The following is a 15,446-nucleotide window of genomic DNA, read 5'->3' as shown; positions in this document are numbered from 1 at the left end:
GAGATTTTGGCTCCTGCATTCATCCCTAGCTGTGCCAGCAGGTGTATTAGCAGGTCTGTTCAGTACAGGGTTTCACTGCATGTGAAATGTTCAATATGTAATGTTCAATTTCCTAATTAAAATGCCCCTCTCTGTTAAATGCATTAACAGAGAGGGGCTCCACCGTGCTTCAGAGTGGAATACCTGGAGATGCCATGCAGGGACTGCCCATTTTAAACAGCAGTTTGTGCTCTGGGCACAGCTGTGATACCTGACCCAAAGATTCCTGGGTACCTGTGGGCATCATCCCTGCTCTCACTCCCACTCCCCTGGTGTGCAGCTCCTGTTCCATCCCTTGTGCTGCCTTATATTGCAGCTGTACCTCAGTGCTCACACAGCAGCTCACTAACAGCTTTGCTCTCTGTCCTCGGGGAAGACTCCAAATTGAATTTGTAGCACTGACAGCCCTGGTTTAAGATAAACCAGACAGGATTTGACGACTGCTCCTTGCCCATGCATTTCCAGCTAATAAGGATTTTGTCACTGTGGCTGCCCTCAGCTTTGCAAGCTGCAGCTCCTGATGGGAGGGAGAAGGGTTATCCCACACACTCCTGATACACCACTTTGGACTGGGAAACTAATGGCAGTCCCTGTCTTCCCCCCACAGGAAAAGGGCAGGATGCTGGCCCCCAGCTCTGCTCCAATGTCAGACCAGGGCTGGCAAACCTCAGGAGCCACAGGAAGCCCCCAGAACCTGAGGAAATTCAAGAGCCAGGACTTCAGAGAGCTGAGAGCCTCGTGCCTGAGCCAAGGGCTGCTCTTTGAGGATTCCACCTTCCCTGCCCACGTCAGTTCCATCGGTCCCAGCCTGCTCCCACAGGAGAAGCTCTGGCGGATCCAATGGAAGAGGCCCACGGTGAGTTCCAGAGCTGGGGAGCTTGAGGGCACTGGTGGCCAGGGGCTACAGGCCTGCACGCTGGGGTGAACAATTTTAAAATTTTAAAAGTTTAATAGTAATGAAATGGCTATAAAAATAGTAATACAAATTAGAGTGATAAGAATTTGGACAGTCAGAGTTAGGACAATAAAAAAGGAAAGAATTACAAACATTTGGATGCTTTCCTCTTGAAAGCATGGGTCACTAACAAAGGATTAACCCTTAAAAGCAATAGCCTGTTGCATATTCAAATATCTCATACATGATTCAAAAGTTCTTTTCAAACAAAGGGTGTTTTCTGGTTATTGTCAACTTCCCCCCCTCATCTCGTAAATCAGTCATCTCAGTCCCCACCAAGTTTGGCTCTTCCTGATAAGGAGGCAATAATTCTTCTCTTGAAAATTTGTTGTCTTGTTGCTGTTTTCTCTGGGTAAAGAATTTCTTGAGCTAGTTAGAAAAAGTATCTTACATAGCATAGTTTCTATTTTAATATTATGTTATGGTCCAAAACTATATTTAACACCCTACTGAACAGGATTATAACTTTCTAACATAACACATATAATATTCATTTCAATATTTGTGAAAAGCCAATCATATAATATGCATTTTTCACACTGGGGTGGGAGATCTATGTTGAGCAGGAAAGTAAACCTCAAGGGGAGCACTGGAAGCAGAGTTGTAAGGATGGATCCTTGCTGTGGGATGTGTGGAGGGAAGATATCTGTGAGAAACGATTGCTCACTTTTAAAAATTTTTAAAAATTCTTAAACGTTAGCAAAGTTACAACAAAATAGATAAATAAGGAAAAATTACAGCTCTGGGAGCACCTGTGACTATCAGCCACGTGCTTGTCTACAAAATGGATGCTTTGCTTTTTATATCTTTAGCCCTTCCCAAATTTTTGTCAGTCATTTCCTTCTCTGCTGTCCATTGGTGGAGATTACTTTCTTATATCTTGGTTGGTGGTCAGATTTTGGTAATAAACTGGTATTGTGATATAGGTGAGTAATGTAATAGTTGGCTCTCACAGTTGGACATAAAAAATTGCTTTCTTTAAGCCCCCTACTGAGGCTATTAAAAGGGGGAAGAGAAAGAGCACTATGGAGAGATAAATCACAATAGCATCACTATGCATTTTAACATCCACATAATATCTATCTTAACTGTGGGAGCCAACTATTACATTACTCACCTATAACACAACATCTGCAGCATTAATGATTCCATTAGGTTCATTCTTGTAGGAAATTTGCTTTCACCTCTGAGTCTGACCAGAGCTACTGTTCCTACCTTGATCTGCTTCTAGAGGACTTTGTGCAAGCCTGAAAAGTTGTTAAATTCTGTTGAAGATCTCTGATTCCTGTAATCCAGGCGACTGACTCAGCAATACCTATTTTAAAGTAATTGGGGCAAGGCAGGAGATGAAGTTTGTGTGCTGATTCCCAGTTGCCATTTAAAAGGCAGTTATCATCTGGCATATGGAAGTTTAGAATGGGAGGTAGGAATCACATGCTCAGCTCTTTTATCCCAGGACCTAATTTAGGAAATCTTCCCATGGTCCAACTGCTCTGTAGAGCACTGACTGCTGTGTGCCATTTGCTGCTGGTGCAGCTCCTGGATGAGCCATGTGCTGCCCCTTTTCTGGGTTTTGCTGAGCACTCTGCAAGTGCCTGGGGCTTTTGGCTTCCCTGGGCTGGGACAATGCCTCAGGGTATAGGGACAGCGGCTGTGAGACTGTAAAGAGACAGCATGGAACAACAGGAAAATATTTATTTGGATGGCAGATGGGTTAGGGCAGCAAGGGTGTGCTGGAGCTTGGCAGCGTGGTGGCCTTGGCACAGCAGCAGCAGAGGATGCAGCCAGCATGGATGTTGAAACTCATGGATCCCAGAAGGGAAGCAGAGCAGCCAGGACAGCCTGCAGAGCTGCTAAATGTGGGTGCCCACGTGGAAAGGCAGGAAACACAGCACATGGTAGCACATGGTAGGTGTGGAGGTGCTGGGTGCCGATATTTGGGTGTCTTCTGTGCAGGTGCCATGAAGAGATCATTGTCTTCTGCAGAAGCTGCTCCCACCACAGGCTGAATGTCTGAGCTTCTCCTTAGGCAGTTTTCCTTCAAAGTCTGTGTCTAGTGAGAGTGCAGCTGGTGCTGTGCTTTTTACACCAGCACTCTGCCCATGGGTTCACAGCAGGTGGGAAAGTTGGTTGTATTAGGAAAGTAACTAAAAATGCAAAGGAGAAGAGTTAGTTGCCTGTTTCCAGTCTGAGAGAGAGAAAAAATAGGATAACTAAGCATTAGACTCAGAAAAGACAAACACAGATATTAGAAAGGACTCTCCTGGGGCATTTTAAAGATGAATAAACTGGAATAAAATGTTATGATACAGTTCTCTTAAGTCTAACACCCCAGTTCTTTTACAGCAGAGAAGTGTAGGACTACAAAAGCATAAAAAGTGACTTAAAAACCCAAATACCACTGATTTTGAGGCACTGTGCTGTGGGATGAACATCTATCCCACTCTAATATCCTGAGAGTTATTTCAAGTGCAAAGGGACTGACGTTCCTTGCCAAAAGCAGAATCTGCTGCTGCTGGTGCTTGAAGTTTGTCAGGTGAGGCAGGTATTGGAGAATTCCCTTCTGTTTTGCTGAATCCATGAATACTAAGGTTCTGAATAAAAGTTTTTGTGCAATTGGTTTCAAAAATTTACATATGTCCTCTCCATCCCAGCACTTCCTTTCTGAAGAATTTTTTTACAGCAGCCAACAATTTTCCAGAGTGGGTTTTTTTTTTTTTTCAGGAAGGAGCAGGATCAAAATCCTTGGCTTTGCCAGAGCTCTCCTTCAAAAAATTAAACCATATGCCCATGGTCCAGGGTTCATGATGTGAACATTGAAAAAAGGGACACAAAAACATTGTGTCCCTTTTGTTCTTTTTTAGAGGCTAAAGCAGCATCACCAGCTGCCTTTCTATGGCAAGGGACAAAAGTTGAGACTGCTGGCTCAACTGGGTCATCTGGAACAGAAACTCAGGGTTCCAGTGCTGAAGAAGACCCCAATTTTTTCCCCCTCAAAATTTTTGGCCAAAATTTTCACCTGCAGATGTCTCCCAACCATGCAGGCTTCACCTTGCCAGACAAGATGCAAGATAAAGGGGCTGAGGAGAGCAACCAGAAATTCTCAAATGTCACCACAACAGCCATGCTCTGTCATGGTGACATCGGAGTGTGGCCTCCCTTTCCTGACAGAATGAAGCAGGGGTAGAAGGTGTTTCTGAATTCATTTTTAGAGCTGCAGATGTGTGGAGTGAGGGGGTCAGGAGGCAAATAAGGTTGTGTTTGCATTTCATAAGTCCTGAAAGGCCAATGATGTGTCCAGCTGGCTCTGGGAGTTGGTCCCCCAGGAGGAAGAGGGAGATACCAGGAGATACCAGGTTGGGCAGCTTTCACCCATGCAGAAATGTTTATACATTCTTAGTTCCTGGGCCATTGCAATGCTAACTCTAAGGATATGTGATCCCAGATGTTTAAGCTACCTAAACAACTCAGCCCAGAGATACCTGTAATTTCCCCAAGAGAGACTGTTTCCAACCTGAATGCATCTCCCAGAGACTCAGTGCAGTTGTATCCTACTGACAAATCATGGCCAATTTAACCTATGTCTGTGTTTTTCTCAGCCTCCACGATTAGCTCACTCTGACATTAAAATAAATTTGTCTGGAATTGTACCTGTGACTGGCATCTCAGTCCTAATAATCTCTTAGCCTCCATTTACTGTCGTGCAGTATCTGGTTATTTAAGTGGTAGATAGCAATTATAACTGCTGTCTTTGTTCCAGATCCAACTGAGCAGCTGAGCAACATGCTGCTTCTATTTTACCTTGTACATTGTCAAGAGAATTGCCAATTATGCTCAGAGTTTGGAGTCTTCATATCTGGGAGTAATGTATAAAGTGGAGAGAAAACAGCTTGGTTTCAGACAGTGACAGTCAGCAGTGACTGTCAGAAACAACTTTTTGACTTGTAAACTCATCTTGTTTAATAGGCATGTGCCTGAAAAGGGAGGGAAGGTGGATCAGGAGCACCAAGACGACATTTGAAATGTCACTTTTCCCAGCTCTGCAATAGTTACAGTTTTCCATCAGATGGAGACTGCTTCAGGCTGTGTTTGCATCCCCAGGCCCACAATCTATGCCCATTGAAATGTGAAATCTGTAACAGAGGTTTTGCATGTGGTATTTCAAGCATTACTAGAGGTCAGGCTGAAGGGAGCAAATACAGCAGGACCTTACAATTAACTATTTCTTTAGCTCACCAAAAGTTTTGAGAAATGGAAAGAAGCTCTATTTTAGACTGAATATAGAATTTTCTATAGCTAGGCTTTTCTAAAGATCAATCAAAGGGAAATTCTCCATGAAGAATTATGTCAGATTTTGAAAACTGAGATGCTCCTTTTAAAATGTTCAGAACAATTCTTTTTCATTGTTTGCTGCTTTTCCTTCACACAAGCTATTGATTGGAACTGAGGAAGCCATGGAATGATTAACTGTTGCAGAATATGCATTTTTATTCAATTAATGTTCAGGCTAAAGATTTCTCTCTGTCTTGATCATAGCGCATCGTACTGTGCAGATGCAAAAGGAAATTGAAGGAGGATGGTCCAGATGACGTGAATTGTGGTGATGCTAAATGTGGAATGCTTTACTTCTGCTAACATTGGTTATATTTTCAGATATGATGTGTGTGAGGGGAGAGAGATTACCACCAGTGCACCAGTGCCTTGGCGCTGCACCAGGGCTCAGTGTGGTGCCCATTGTAAATGTGAAGGATCGTCCATGATCTCAGTGCTTATGCCTTAAAAGAAGGCCAAAATGGGCACAGGGTGAAGTTGCTGAAGGATTTTCTGAAGGGTCTTCAAGGTGCAGACTACTCCTCCTGCTCTGCTCACCCTTGGTCTCCTGTAGCTCCCTTGTGGAATGAGGGGATGCTGGGCAGGAGCTGGCATAAGAGGATCTGTCCTCTGATTAGCACAGTTGTGTGTGGGGGCAGCTGGAAGAAAAGCTGCAAGGTGGCCAGTGGGAGTTTGAGGATCAGCATGGGAGGAACCCCTGAGTGCCTCTGATGTGACTTGTGGGGATGTGCCTGGTGGAAGGACTGTCTGAAAGAGCTGACAGGGGCTTTGTCTGCATCATCAGCCTGCTCAGAGCATCAGGGCGTGGGCTCCTGGGTGCTTGTCTCAGGTATCGGGGTCAGGTTGATGCCTCAGGTTTTAGCTTTTATATTTTTCAGAGTCTTTGCCCCTTCAGTGTGTAGTTCTGAACTCCATATTAGAGGATGGTGAGCTCTCTTCATAGAGCAGGTAGACAAAACAATTCCTTCTCTAGCTGGGGACCGAGGACAAATGATCCAAATCTCAGGCCCAAGAGCAGAAACAATGGCAGGATGAAGAGAAAAAACAAGAAGGATGGGATTTCATAAGCTATAACTGGACAATTAACTCAAATATGCAAATGGACCTGAACTTATAAAAGTGTGAGACCTCGTGACCATCATCCATTTTGTGCTATTTTGGGTTCGCCTTGGCTGGGCTCTTGTGCTGCCCAAGGTGGATCCATTGAGGCCTTTTAATAAATCCCTGCTTTATTCTTTAACTCCATCTAGCCTTTGTTCTAGGTCAGCCTTCACAAGGCATCAAGGGGATGAGAAAGGTAGTGTCCAAAAGATTCCTTGGATGGAAGGTGCAGAAAGAGGCAGTGTGAACTCAGGCAAGGGATTCACCTTGTTCTCATAGCAGAGCCCTGTGCTACTGCACTCAGCACCTAAAAAACATTGGAGAAAATTATACTCATGGAGCCAATGCTTGTTAGCTGGGAAAATAATCCATGGTTTGAATCAATCACTTTGTAAAAGGGTTTGCTCATGTTTTTAATTCCCTTCCTCTGTCCCTTCCCAAAGAAAACATAACCACCTTTCAGGAGCAGAGTATCTATTGTTATCCTGCATAGCTTTTGGTGATTATTTGTTCCTTGGCCTGTTATTTAGTTCCCAGAAATTTCTAAGAATTAGCATCAGCATTAAGGAATTTTGAATCCAGCAACTGACTTTTAAAAATGGACCTTTTAAAAACTTTTTTGAAGTTAGCATCTTTCTGGATGGATAAACTGAGCTGGATTTCCTACTGGATCAGCCTTGGCCTGTCTGTAGCTGGAGGGGACTAAAAAACAGACTTCATTCAGGCAAGAATTTAGACAACAATTTGAAGTAAAACCAAAAACTTGTCTCTAATAGAAGAGAGGGAAAATAAAGAAAAACCTGGCAAAAACAAAAAGAAGAGGAAAAAGAAATGAAAGTTGTTACACGAGAGGTTTTAATGAGGGAAGTCAGGAATGTGTGGCAGCGAGGGACAGTGGTGTCCTGCAGGTCTGTCCCTTTGGGGCCAGCAGTCCCTGGCAGGAGCCAAAGCTGCTCACCAGCTGCTTGTGCTGGAGCTCACAGCTCCAGCCCTTCCCAGGAGGCTCTTGGACCCTGTTCAGTGTTTCTCCGTGATGAAAATCAAAATCAGTCCGCCCTGTTCCTCTGAGTGTGCGTGTGCAATCAGGGTGATTGAACAGGAGCAGCATCCTCAGGCTGCACTGCCTCGGCCCTGCCTGCTCAGCTGATTGCACCTAACCTCCACTTGGAGTTCACCCCTGAGGGCTGGGGAAGCTGCTCTGCATCACCAGCCATGACATCTGTCCTTCTGCAAGGTGGGAAATGTTTGTTTGCATCGTATTTCCCGACTCCATTGATCTTTGGGGAGAGCGGGTGGTGATGGGGAGTTTGTGCATCCTGGGTAGGTTGGAAAGCAGCGCTGCTGTGATGATTGCTCACTGCCCTGATTCCCTTCCCAGGCTGGGGTGTCTCAGGCAGGACCACGTGGCTGTGTTGGTAACACCATGGTACTTCCAGCTTTTGCTGCATGATCCCAGGGGGAGGTTCCAAGACCTCCAAGGAAACTCAAAGGCTCCTGGTACCCAGGACTGCTTCCCTTGTTCGCCTCCTTTGTCTTTGCCTCCTTTATTTTAGCAATGAACCACCCAAAGCAAACAGGTTTCAGGTAAAACCTGAGCTGGTTTCTGTTTTTTGTCTGGTTGTTGACACCAGTCCATCCTCCAGCAGGACTTGGCTGTGACGTTTGTGGGCTCCATGCCTGTGTGGAGTCTGGTGAGCTCATTCTTCCGATGCAAAAGAGAGCTGGAGCAGAGCATGGCTGCTTTTATAAGCAACAAATGCATTTGTATTGAAATCAGGCAATTAAGAATTGAGCTATTCTGCTGTAAAGCAGGGAATTGAGTTCTGTCGGTACAAGCAGACCCCTTGAGAGTAGTCTGATTTTTCCTATTAATTTTGGCTTGCTCAGTTATCCTCTCCCTCTCCAATCTGTCGGAGACAAGTCAGTGCATGTCAGATCTCTGGTGTGGCCCAGCACAGCTTCTATTGTGTGGGTTGGAAAAGACCTTTAAATCAGGGAGTTCAACCATTATCCAGCACTGCCAAGCCATCTACATGTCTTTTAAATACCTCCAGGGGAGGTGACTGTGAGCAGCCAGTTCCAATGCTTGGCCACCCTTTCAGTGAATGAATTTTTCCTAATATCCAGCATAAACCTGCCCTGGCACAATCTGGGCCATCTCGTCTTGTTCTATCACTTTTTACCTGGCAGAAGAGACTCTGTAGCCTGGCTACCACCTCCTTTCAGGCAGATATGGAGCCTCCTTTTCTTCAGGCTAAAAAAACCCAGCTCCCTCATCTGCTTCTCATAAGCCTTGTGCTCCAGACCCCCCACTAACTTTGTCCTTTTTTCTGCCTCCCCTCCTTATCCAAAGTGTCTTATTTCTGTGGAGGTTTCCTGTGGTTATGGGATGTATGGCAGTGGTGTGACTGACCCCTCCTCAGCCCAGGGAACTGTGGTACAGTGTTTATTTCTTAATCCACAGCAACACTATTACAGGCACAGCAGTGCTGCTGAATTAACATTTGTCCAGCTGAGAACAGTTTGGCTTTCAATAAATAGCAGCCTTTTTATTTGTCATAATTTGTGTGTGTTGAACAGGGAGCACCATTACTCATGATGGCAGGGATGTGTGAGGATGTTGGAGCTGCAGCAGGGGGGAGCAACAAGAGTGTGGCTGAAGGGAAAGATCTGTGACAGGAACAGAAACAGGGCTGGGATTTTATTTTAGGGTTAAGGTGGGATGACCAGGAGGTGACTCTGCAAACAGCTCCAGCCTCTTAACCCTCAGTGGCCTTGTGCCTGCACTCAGGATCATGCTGGGCTAGAAGAGAAATGTGGGGGAAAGTGGCCAGCACTCAGCCAGAGCAGCCTGCAGCCAGACTGCCCAGGAAATCCCACCTCAGGCTTCCCATTTTTTACAGAACAGTTTGACTGTGTCCTTTGCATGTCTGCCTGTGGTCTACATCTACACTACGCACCTCCAGCTCCTTCTGGGGACTTGTTCTTCCCTAAAAATTTCAAGCAATTATAAAAAGAGCTTTAGAGCTAAATGCATGTACAGGATACTTTCTTTCCACCTCAGATTAATTCTCTATCTTGCCCTTTAGATGAACAGACCACGCTCTAGAGGATGAACTGGCTTGAACTTGAACTTCTCTTTCTTTTTGAATACATAATGAAGCCTTCAGTGGTCCAGGGAAAGCCAGTGATGAGAGCTTTGTCCTGGGGGGATGAGTTCAGGCAGAGTGCTTGCCTTGCAGCCCATATGGTTGCCTTCACTGCTGGGCTCATGGATACTCTGAGAAGAGACACATGGCTCCCTGAGCTCCCTCTTCTTCCCCCTTCCAGCCAAAAATGAAAAGTCTCAGTGAAAATGCCACAAAGCCTCATCATTTCTCTGTGAAACAGGGCACTGCTTATGGACAGACATGTAGTTAAACCTGTGGTTCCTCTCTTTGTCATGCAATTTGAGCAGTAGGAAATAGTGAGGCTTGCACATTTTGTGTAGTGGTAACTATGTGTTCAGCTGTATTTTGCAATAATGGACAATATGGTGTTTTATGACTGCTGTATTCTTGCCTTTGAAGGAAGAGGAGCTAATTGGAGACTTCCTCCCAGTTGAAAAGGTGCAGATTTCAGAGCACATCCATCACCATTATGGCCTCTCTGTGCTCTGTCAAAGCCCTCTGTGGGTCCAGACAGCTGCTGAGCAGCCCCTTCCCCTGGCTGGTGGAAACAGCACACTGTTGTGTCTCAGTGATTGCCCTGGAGCCTGTGGGGAGTGCAAACTCCTGGAAGCAGAGCTTCATGTGCTGTGGGGAATGCAGCACTGGAGAGTTCCCTCTGCCAGCCACAGAGATGTCTGTGGGCAGTCTGACTTCAGATGATGTCTTTTCTGGTTTTAGACTAAATTGCCAGTTTCTCTCAGCAAGGAAGCTGCTTAATGACTCAGCTCATCCCTGTTTGCTCACAGGGGAGTCCAACACCTTGGTGGGCAATAGAATATTTGGTGAGGCATCTAATGGGCTGCCTTTTAAGCCAGTCCCCACAAGAGGCTAGCAGGATCCACAGAGCAATTCTGAGCTTTAGCATCCTGGCACAGAGCACAGCATCAGCCTTTTCCTTGGGGGTCCCATAAAGACACAGCTGCCTTCCCATTAATTTCAGGCTCATGCTCCTGGATGGTGCTTACCTCTGTGGCAGCTATAGTCCAGCCACCTTGCTTCTGGCAAGTCAGACTTCAAAGCCCTCAGAAATGATGGGGGAAACAAAATCAGCCATTCTTTTATCCTGTTGGTTTTCTGGGATGACCACTAGCAAGTCAGCCTCACACACAAAAGCATGGGCAAGTTCAAAGCCTTGTCATGCAGTTTAAACTTTCCTGCTTGGGGAAAGTTTTGAGTTCACCCAGGTGGGAAAGGGAGGTAGGGAAAAGATAAGGCTGGGATGGATGGGAGCATCCCAGCAGAAGAGCAGAAGGGAGAAGGGCTCAATGCTGCTTCTTCCTTAAGCAATGAGCAACCACTGCTGCTGGTGGCCACGTCTTAGGCCTGCTCCCATGCCATGGGTAAATCTCTTGCTGCAAATCCCCAAAGTCCTGGGATAGCTGGGGATGGCTGTAGGAGAACATCTCTCCAGGAATTTGCCTGCTGAGGCTGCCTTCCCCCACGTCAGCAGTGCTCTGGGAGCATGATGTGCCCACCAGCCTGGAGCAGTGACGTTGCATTGCATCTTTTCCTGACAGGCAAGTGTTTTAGAGGGGTTTGATCACTGTGGAGCCATTTCAGAAAGCTGACAGCATTTGCTAATGCTGAGCTCACACAACTGTGTAAGTCATGAGTCACATTGTGAGCTGGTCTTATTTTTGTGCAGCATGTCAGACCAGCTGGGAGGAAGGAATGCCAGGGCCTGTTCAGGGAAGGGCTGCTGGTTTTTTTTGGTTTTTTTTAACCAGAACTTTTTCCCTTCCTTTTATCTCTTTGTTTTCTTACATGTGTGATGACTTGCCTATTTCAGGCTGATTGCTCTTTCAAAACAGAGCCTTACCACGGTGGAGAGTGCCAAGGGCTCTTCATGGGGGATGGTGAGGCTGCTCCTTCCTGAGCACTCAGATATCCCAGGCCAACAGCAGGCACAGCTGGGAGAATGGTTCACATTTCTGTGTGCAAAGCCAAGCTCTGAAGTGCTTCCCCCTTCACTGCCCAAGCAAGGCTCTCAAGGAAAATTCTCCCTGAATCAAAAATGTCAGCCAGGCCTATGGGATTTTGCAGACAGAAATTAAGCTCTCTTTCTATATCTCCCTCACCAGAGTGAAGAAAAGCAGCCCAGGCTGACCTGTATTAGACCTGAATGGAAACACAAAAGGCTTAGAGTGTAAAATGCTCCCAGACCCACTGCTGAGCTGAAGTATAGACCCTGTTCCTCTTTGCTTGGAGACCTGTGTGTCTGTGCCCTGCTGTGCCCCAGCAAACTGCATGATTTCACTGCCAAGCTCAGAGCTCTCTCTGAAAGGTGTCAGCAGCATCAGAAAAACCCAAATGAAAACTCAGGGAGCACCCACCCTCAGGTCCCCATCCCTAGGAATATCTGAGCAGGTTAAAAAAGAGATGGCTGAGTATCTCCTCTGGTTTTGTTGGTGGCAGGCAGCAAAACATCAGGGCTCAAGAAAAGCAGTTTTCAGACCTGGAAAAGGTAGGCAAGGGCAGGAACACACTGCTGGCAAAGGCTGGGTACTCACGCTGCTCTTTGCATTTTCTTTCCTCCAGGAACTTCAGAGAAATCCTCATCTGATCACGGATGGAGTTAGCAGATTTGACATCATGCAAGGAGAAATAGGTAAGGTGATATTCTTGATTTGGAGGAGATCTGCACAAAGCAATAACCTGTGACTGCTTTGCCATGTTCCAAGTGCTCAGTGGGAAGATGTGGACCATGGCAGCTGCAGTTAACAATCAGTGCAGGTCAATCTAGACTGGCACAAGTCCACAGACAACTGATTGCAGATATTTAACAGGATTCCCAAATGCAGCAGCTCAAATCTTTGTCACTCTTGTCTGGCATCTGCCTTCTGTCTGTGTAAGGCCAAGCTTAGAAATGGAGATCCAACTGAGATCAGGCAGATGCTTCAGGAAGAAAGGTCAAACACAGTTGAGTGTGCATAGATAAACAGGCACAGCTCTGACTTCTGTAGGGCTGAATTTTCTTTCCTTTCTAATATATTCATTTGTCTGCCAGTGTTTTCTTCCTGTGGATATTTCTGTTCAACTCCTGCAATACTTACCCAATATCAGAGTAGGTATCTGCACCCTGTGTCAGTTCCATCTTGTGCTCCTTGACCATGTTTGTCTTTTGGAGCAGCTCTGCTCCCATGGAGTAAGAAATGCTTTCCCATTTCTCACTCCACTGAGAAGTCTGAAGGTTTCCTAAAGAGTGTTCTGTGTGGCATTTACATTATCTGGAAAAATTTCTTTGTCCAGGATTTTTCCCCTGGGAAGCTGAGAAGCTTCAGAGAAAAGGAAAACAATTCTTATCTCATTTGCTTCTCCTGTGTTTTGTTCCTTTGGAATGTGCTTGGAGATTGTTTACCCACAGGTGATTGTTTTGTTGGATTCTGCTGTGAGTTGTTTTCACTCATTGGCCAATTGGGGGCAAGCTGTGTTGGGACTCTGGAAAGAGTCACTAATTTTCATTATTTATCTTTTTAGCCTTCTGTAAGTATCCTTTCTGTATTCTTTAGTATAGTATAATATTCATTAATATAATATAGTATCATAAAATAATAAATTAGCCTTCTGAGAACATGGAGTCAGATGCATCATTCCTGCCTTTGTTGGGGCATTTCCCAACAAATACAATAGTTCTGGGCTGCAAGTCTCAACATGACTGCAAAAGACAGGAGCAGCCTGAAAGTAGAAAAGGGTGGCTGGTGACAGCAGGGCTCCCAGTGGACATTGCTGGTGAATTCTGGACTGTGCTTCACCATTTTGGAGGGGGGGAAAGGAGACAGAAGAATGTTGGTTACTTTTAGCAAAGTGGGTCTTAGATGTTGCAGCCCATTCCCTTTCTAAAGAGTCAGCTGTGATCCAGAACAGCAAGTGATTGACTGGATGCACTGGATTCTTCCCTCCCCTGAGGTGACTGCTGGATGCTGGCTGCCCTGGGCTCCCTGACGCTGCGAAAACAATTTTTGGAAAATGTTTTGCCCAAGGACCAAGGATTCCAGGAGGATTATGCTGGGATTTTCCATTTCCGGGTATGTATTCCCTGTGCTGTTGGTACCATTTGAGCTTGGCTGGGTTGGATTGCAAAGGGCTCCAAGCTGCAGCCCCACATCCCAACACCCTTGAATGCTTTGGTTCTTCAATGCTGACTCCCAATTCAGAACTTTGCAGAAAATCCTGAATTTTTTAAAGATTCCTCATGCTCCAGGTGGTACAATTGCACTTCAGGGAATTTGATGCCCTTTTCTGAAAGTTATGACTGCAAAGGCAGCGGTACCAGCTGTTCAGATAGGTTTGTGTACATATATGTTTTAGATGGCATTCTGGTGGCTGCTTTGATTTGGGCAGTGTGTTATGGCTGTCATCTCACCTGCACTGTCTATTTGGGCTCATTTTCTGTTTCCCCACTTCACCTTGCCCTTTTAGCTCGTTGAAACAGCTGGAAATTACAAATCCTTGGAGACAGAGCAGAGGAACAGGCTTTTGATATTTTGAAAAGAGATTTGTTTCAGAGAGAGGAACAAGGCTTTTTAGTAAATCCCACTTTCTACCAACTCCTGAAATTGTCTGAATCTCCCAGGAGGATGACTCGGGTAGCAACTGGCAGGCTCTGCTTGCTTGTGTCTGAGTCAAACAAATATCTGGTGGGATTAGAAGAGCTTGCAGCACCATTAAACTCCAGAAGCTAAACTGGATGTGGAGAAAATCTGGATAAACTCAGCCATCCCTCATCCCCCTTACTTCACAAATATCTCTTGTTTTATGCAGTTCAGTACCAAACAGAGAGCTCTGGCAGTGGGACTTGTTTGACCTCCTAGGCTCTTGTGGAGCAGCACCAGGAGGATTATCTTGTGGACAGTCTAAATTTTGCTCTGTTCCTTTGCTCCTTAAAATACCAGATGTTTCTATCTTGGCCCATTTCCAGCACACACACTGCCACACTGTGTGAGATAAACCAGCTGAAGGGACACCAGTCTGCTTAAAACACATTAAAAGGATGCAAGCTAGATTGTCTTTCATGGGAGCTTTGAAAAGATTAGTTAGGCGCAATCCTTAAATCTTAAGCAGTATAAATACCTTACAGTATTTGAAAATGTTTTCCCTGTCATCTCATCTGCAAATCAATGCAACTGTTTCTGGCTTTCCTTGAGCAATAAACCCCTGAGAAAGCTCCTCTGAATGGAAATGCTTCTCTGCAATGCCTTTCAATTATTCCATCAAAGATATTTTATTGCCATCCACAGGCTAAGCAACCAGTCCTCAGTTCAGTGAGGAATCACAAACAAGGCATATCATATGCTAATAGAATAATTTTAGCTTATAACTTTTTTCTTCATCATTTTGGAAGTGGAGCATCTTGCCTCTCAGGAGTACAAGGGGCTGCTCCAGTGTTCCTGTACAGCAGGAGCTGTTCAGCTGCAAGAGTCAAGGGTGTTCAGCACTTCATCAGCTGCAGTTAAGATGGGCAATGTTTTTATCTAGGGAATAATTACAGTGATGTTATTTCCCCAGGGATTAAGTTAGTCCCATGTTTGCATACGAATCTCTTTCTCACAACTGGAGGGATCTGCCCTGGGTGTTAATGTCCCTGCTCTACAGGAAAAAACTGATGAAATCTTTAAAGACCATAAATGGTCAAGACCTCAGTTTCAAGAAGCATCCAAAAAGTGCTTTTTAACACCATACAAAAGGTTGGCGTTAGTTGATAGTTGATAGACATGCGATTTTCTCCTTACTCAATTTCAGAACTGGATTTTTCTAAGATCCCTGTCCAGGAAGGAGAAAAGGAGGCAAAATAACCACACAGCATTCCCCCT

General features: G+C 45.3%; 1 protein-coding gene across 1 annotated transcript in view; it reads left to right on the top strand.

Annotated features, from left to right (window-relative positions):
* Positions 1–658: 658 nt before the first annotated feature.
* CAPN13 (calpain 13) overlaps positions 659–15,446 on the top strand; it is a 45,381-nt gene continuing 30,593 nt past the window's right edge. The window contains exons 1-3 of the mRNA XM_058802499.1: positions 659–895; positions 12,175–12,244; positions 13,543–13,661. Of these exons, the coding sequence (XP_058658482.1) occupies positions 659–895; positions 12,175–12,244; positions 13,543–13,661 (426 nt within the window). The remainder of the gene's footprint in view (positions 896–12,174; positions 12,245–13,542; positions 13,662–15,446) is intronic.

Source organism: Ammospiza caudacuta, chromosome 3 (genome assembly GCF_027887145.1).
Source record: "Ammospiza caudacuta isolate bAmmCau1 chromosome 3, bAmmCau1.pri, whole genome shotgun sequence".
Taxonomy (NCBI): domain Eukaryota; kingdom Metazoa; phylum Chordata; class Aves; order Passeriformes; family Passerellidae; genus Ammospiza; species Ammospiza caudacuta.
This window is presented reverse-complemented; position numbering and strand designations above follow the sequence as displayed.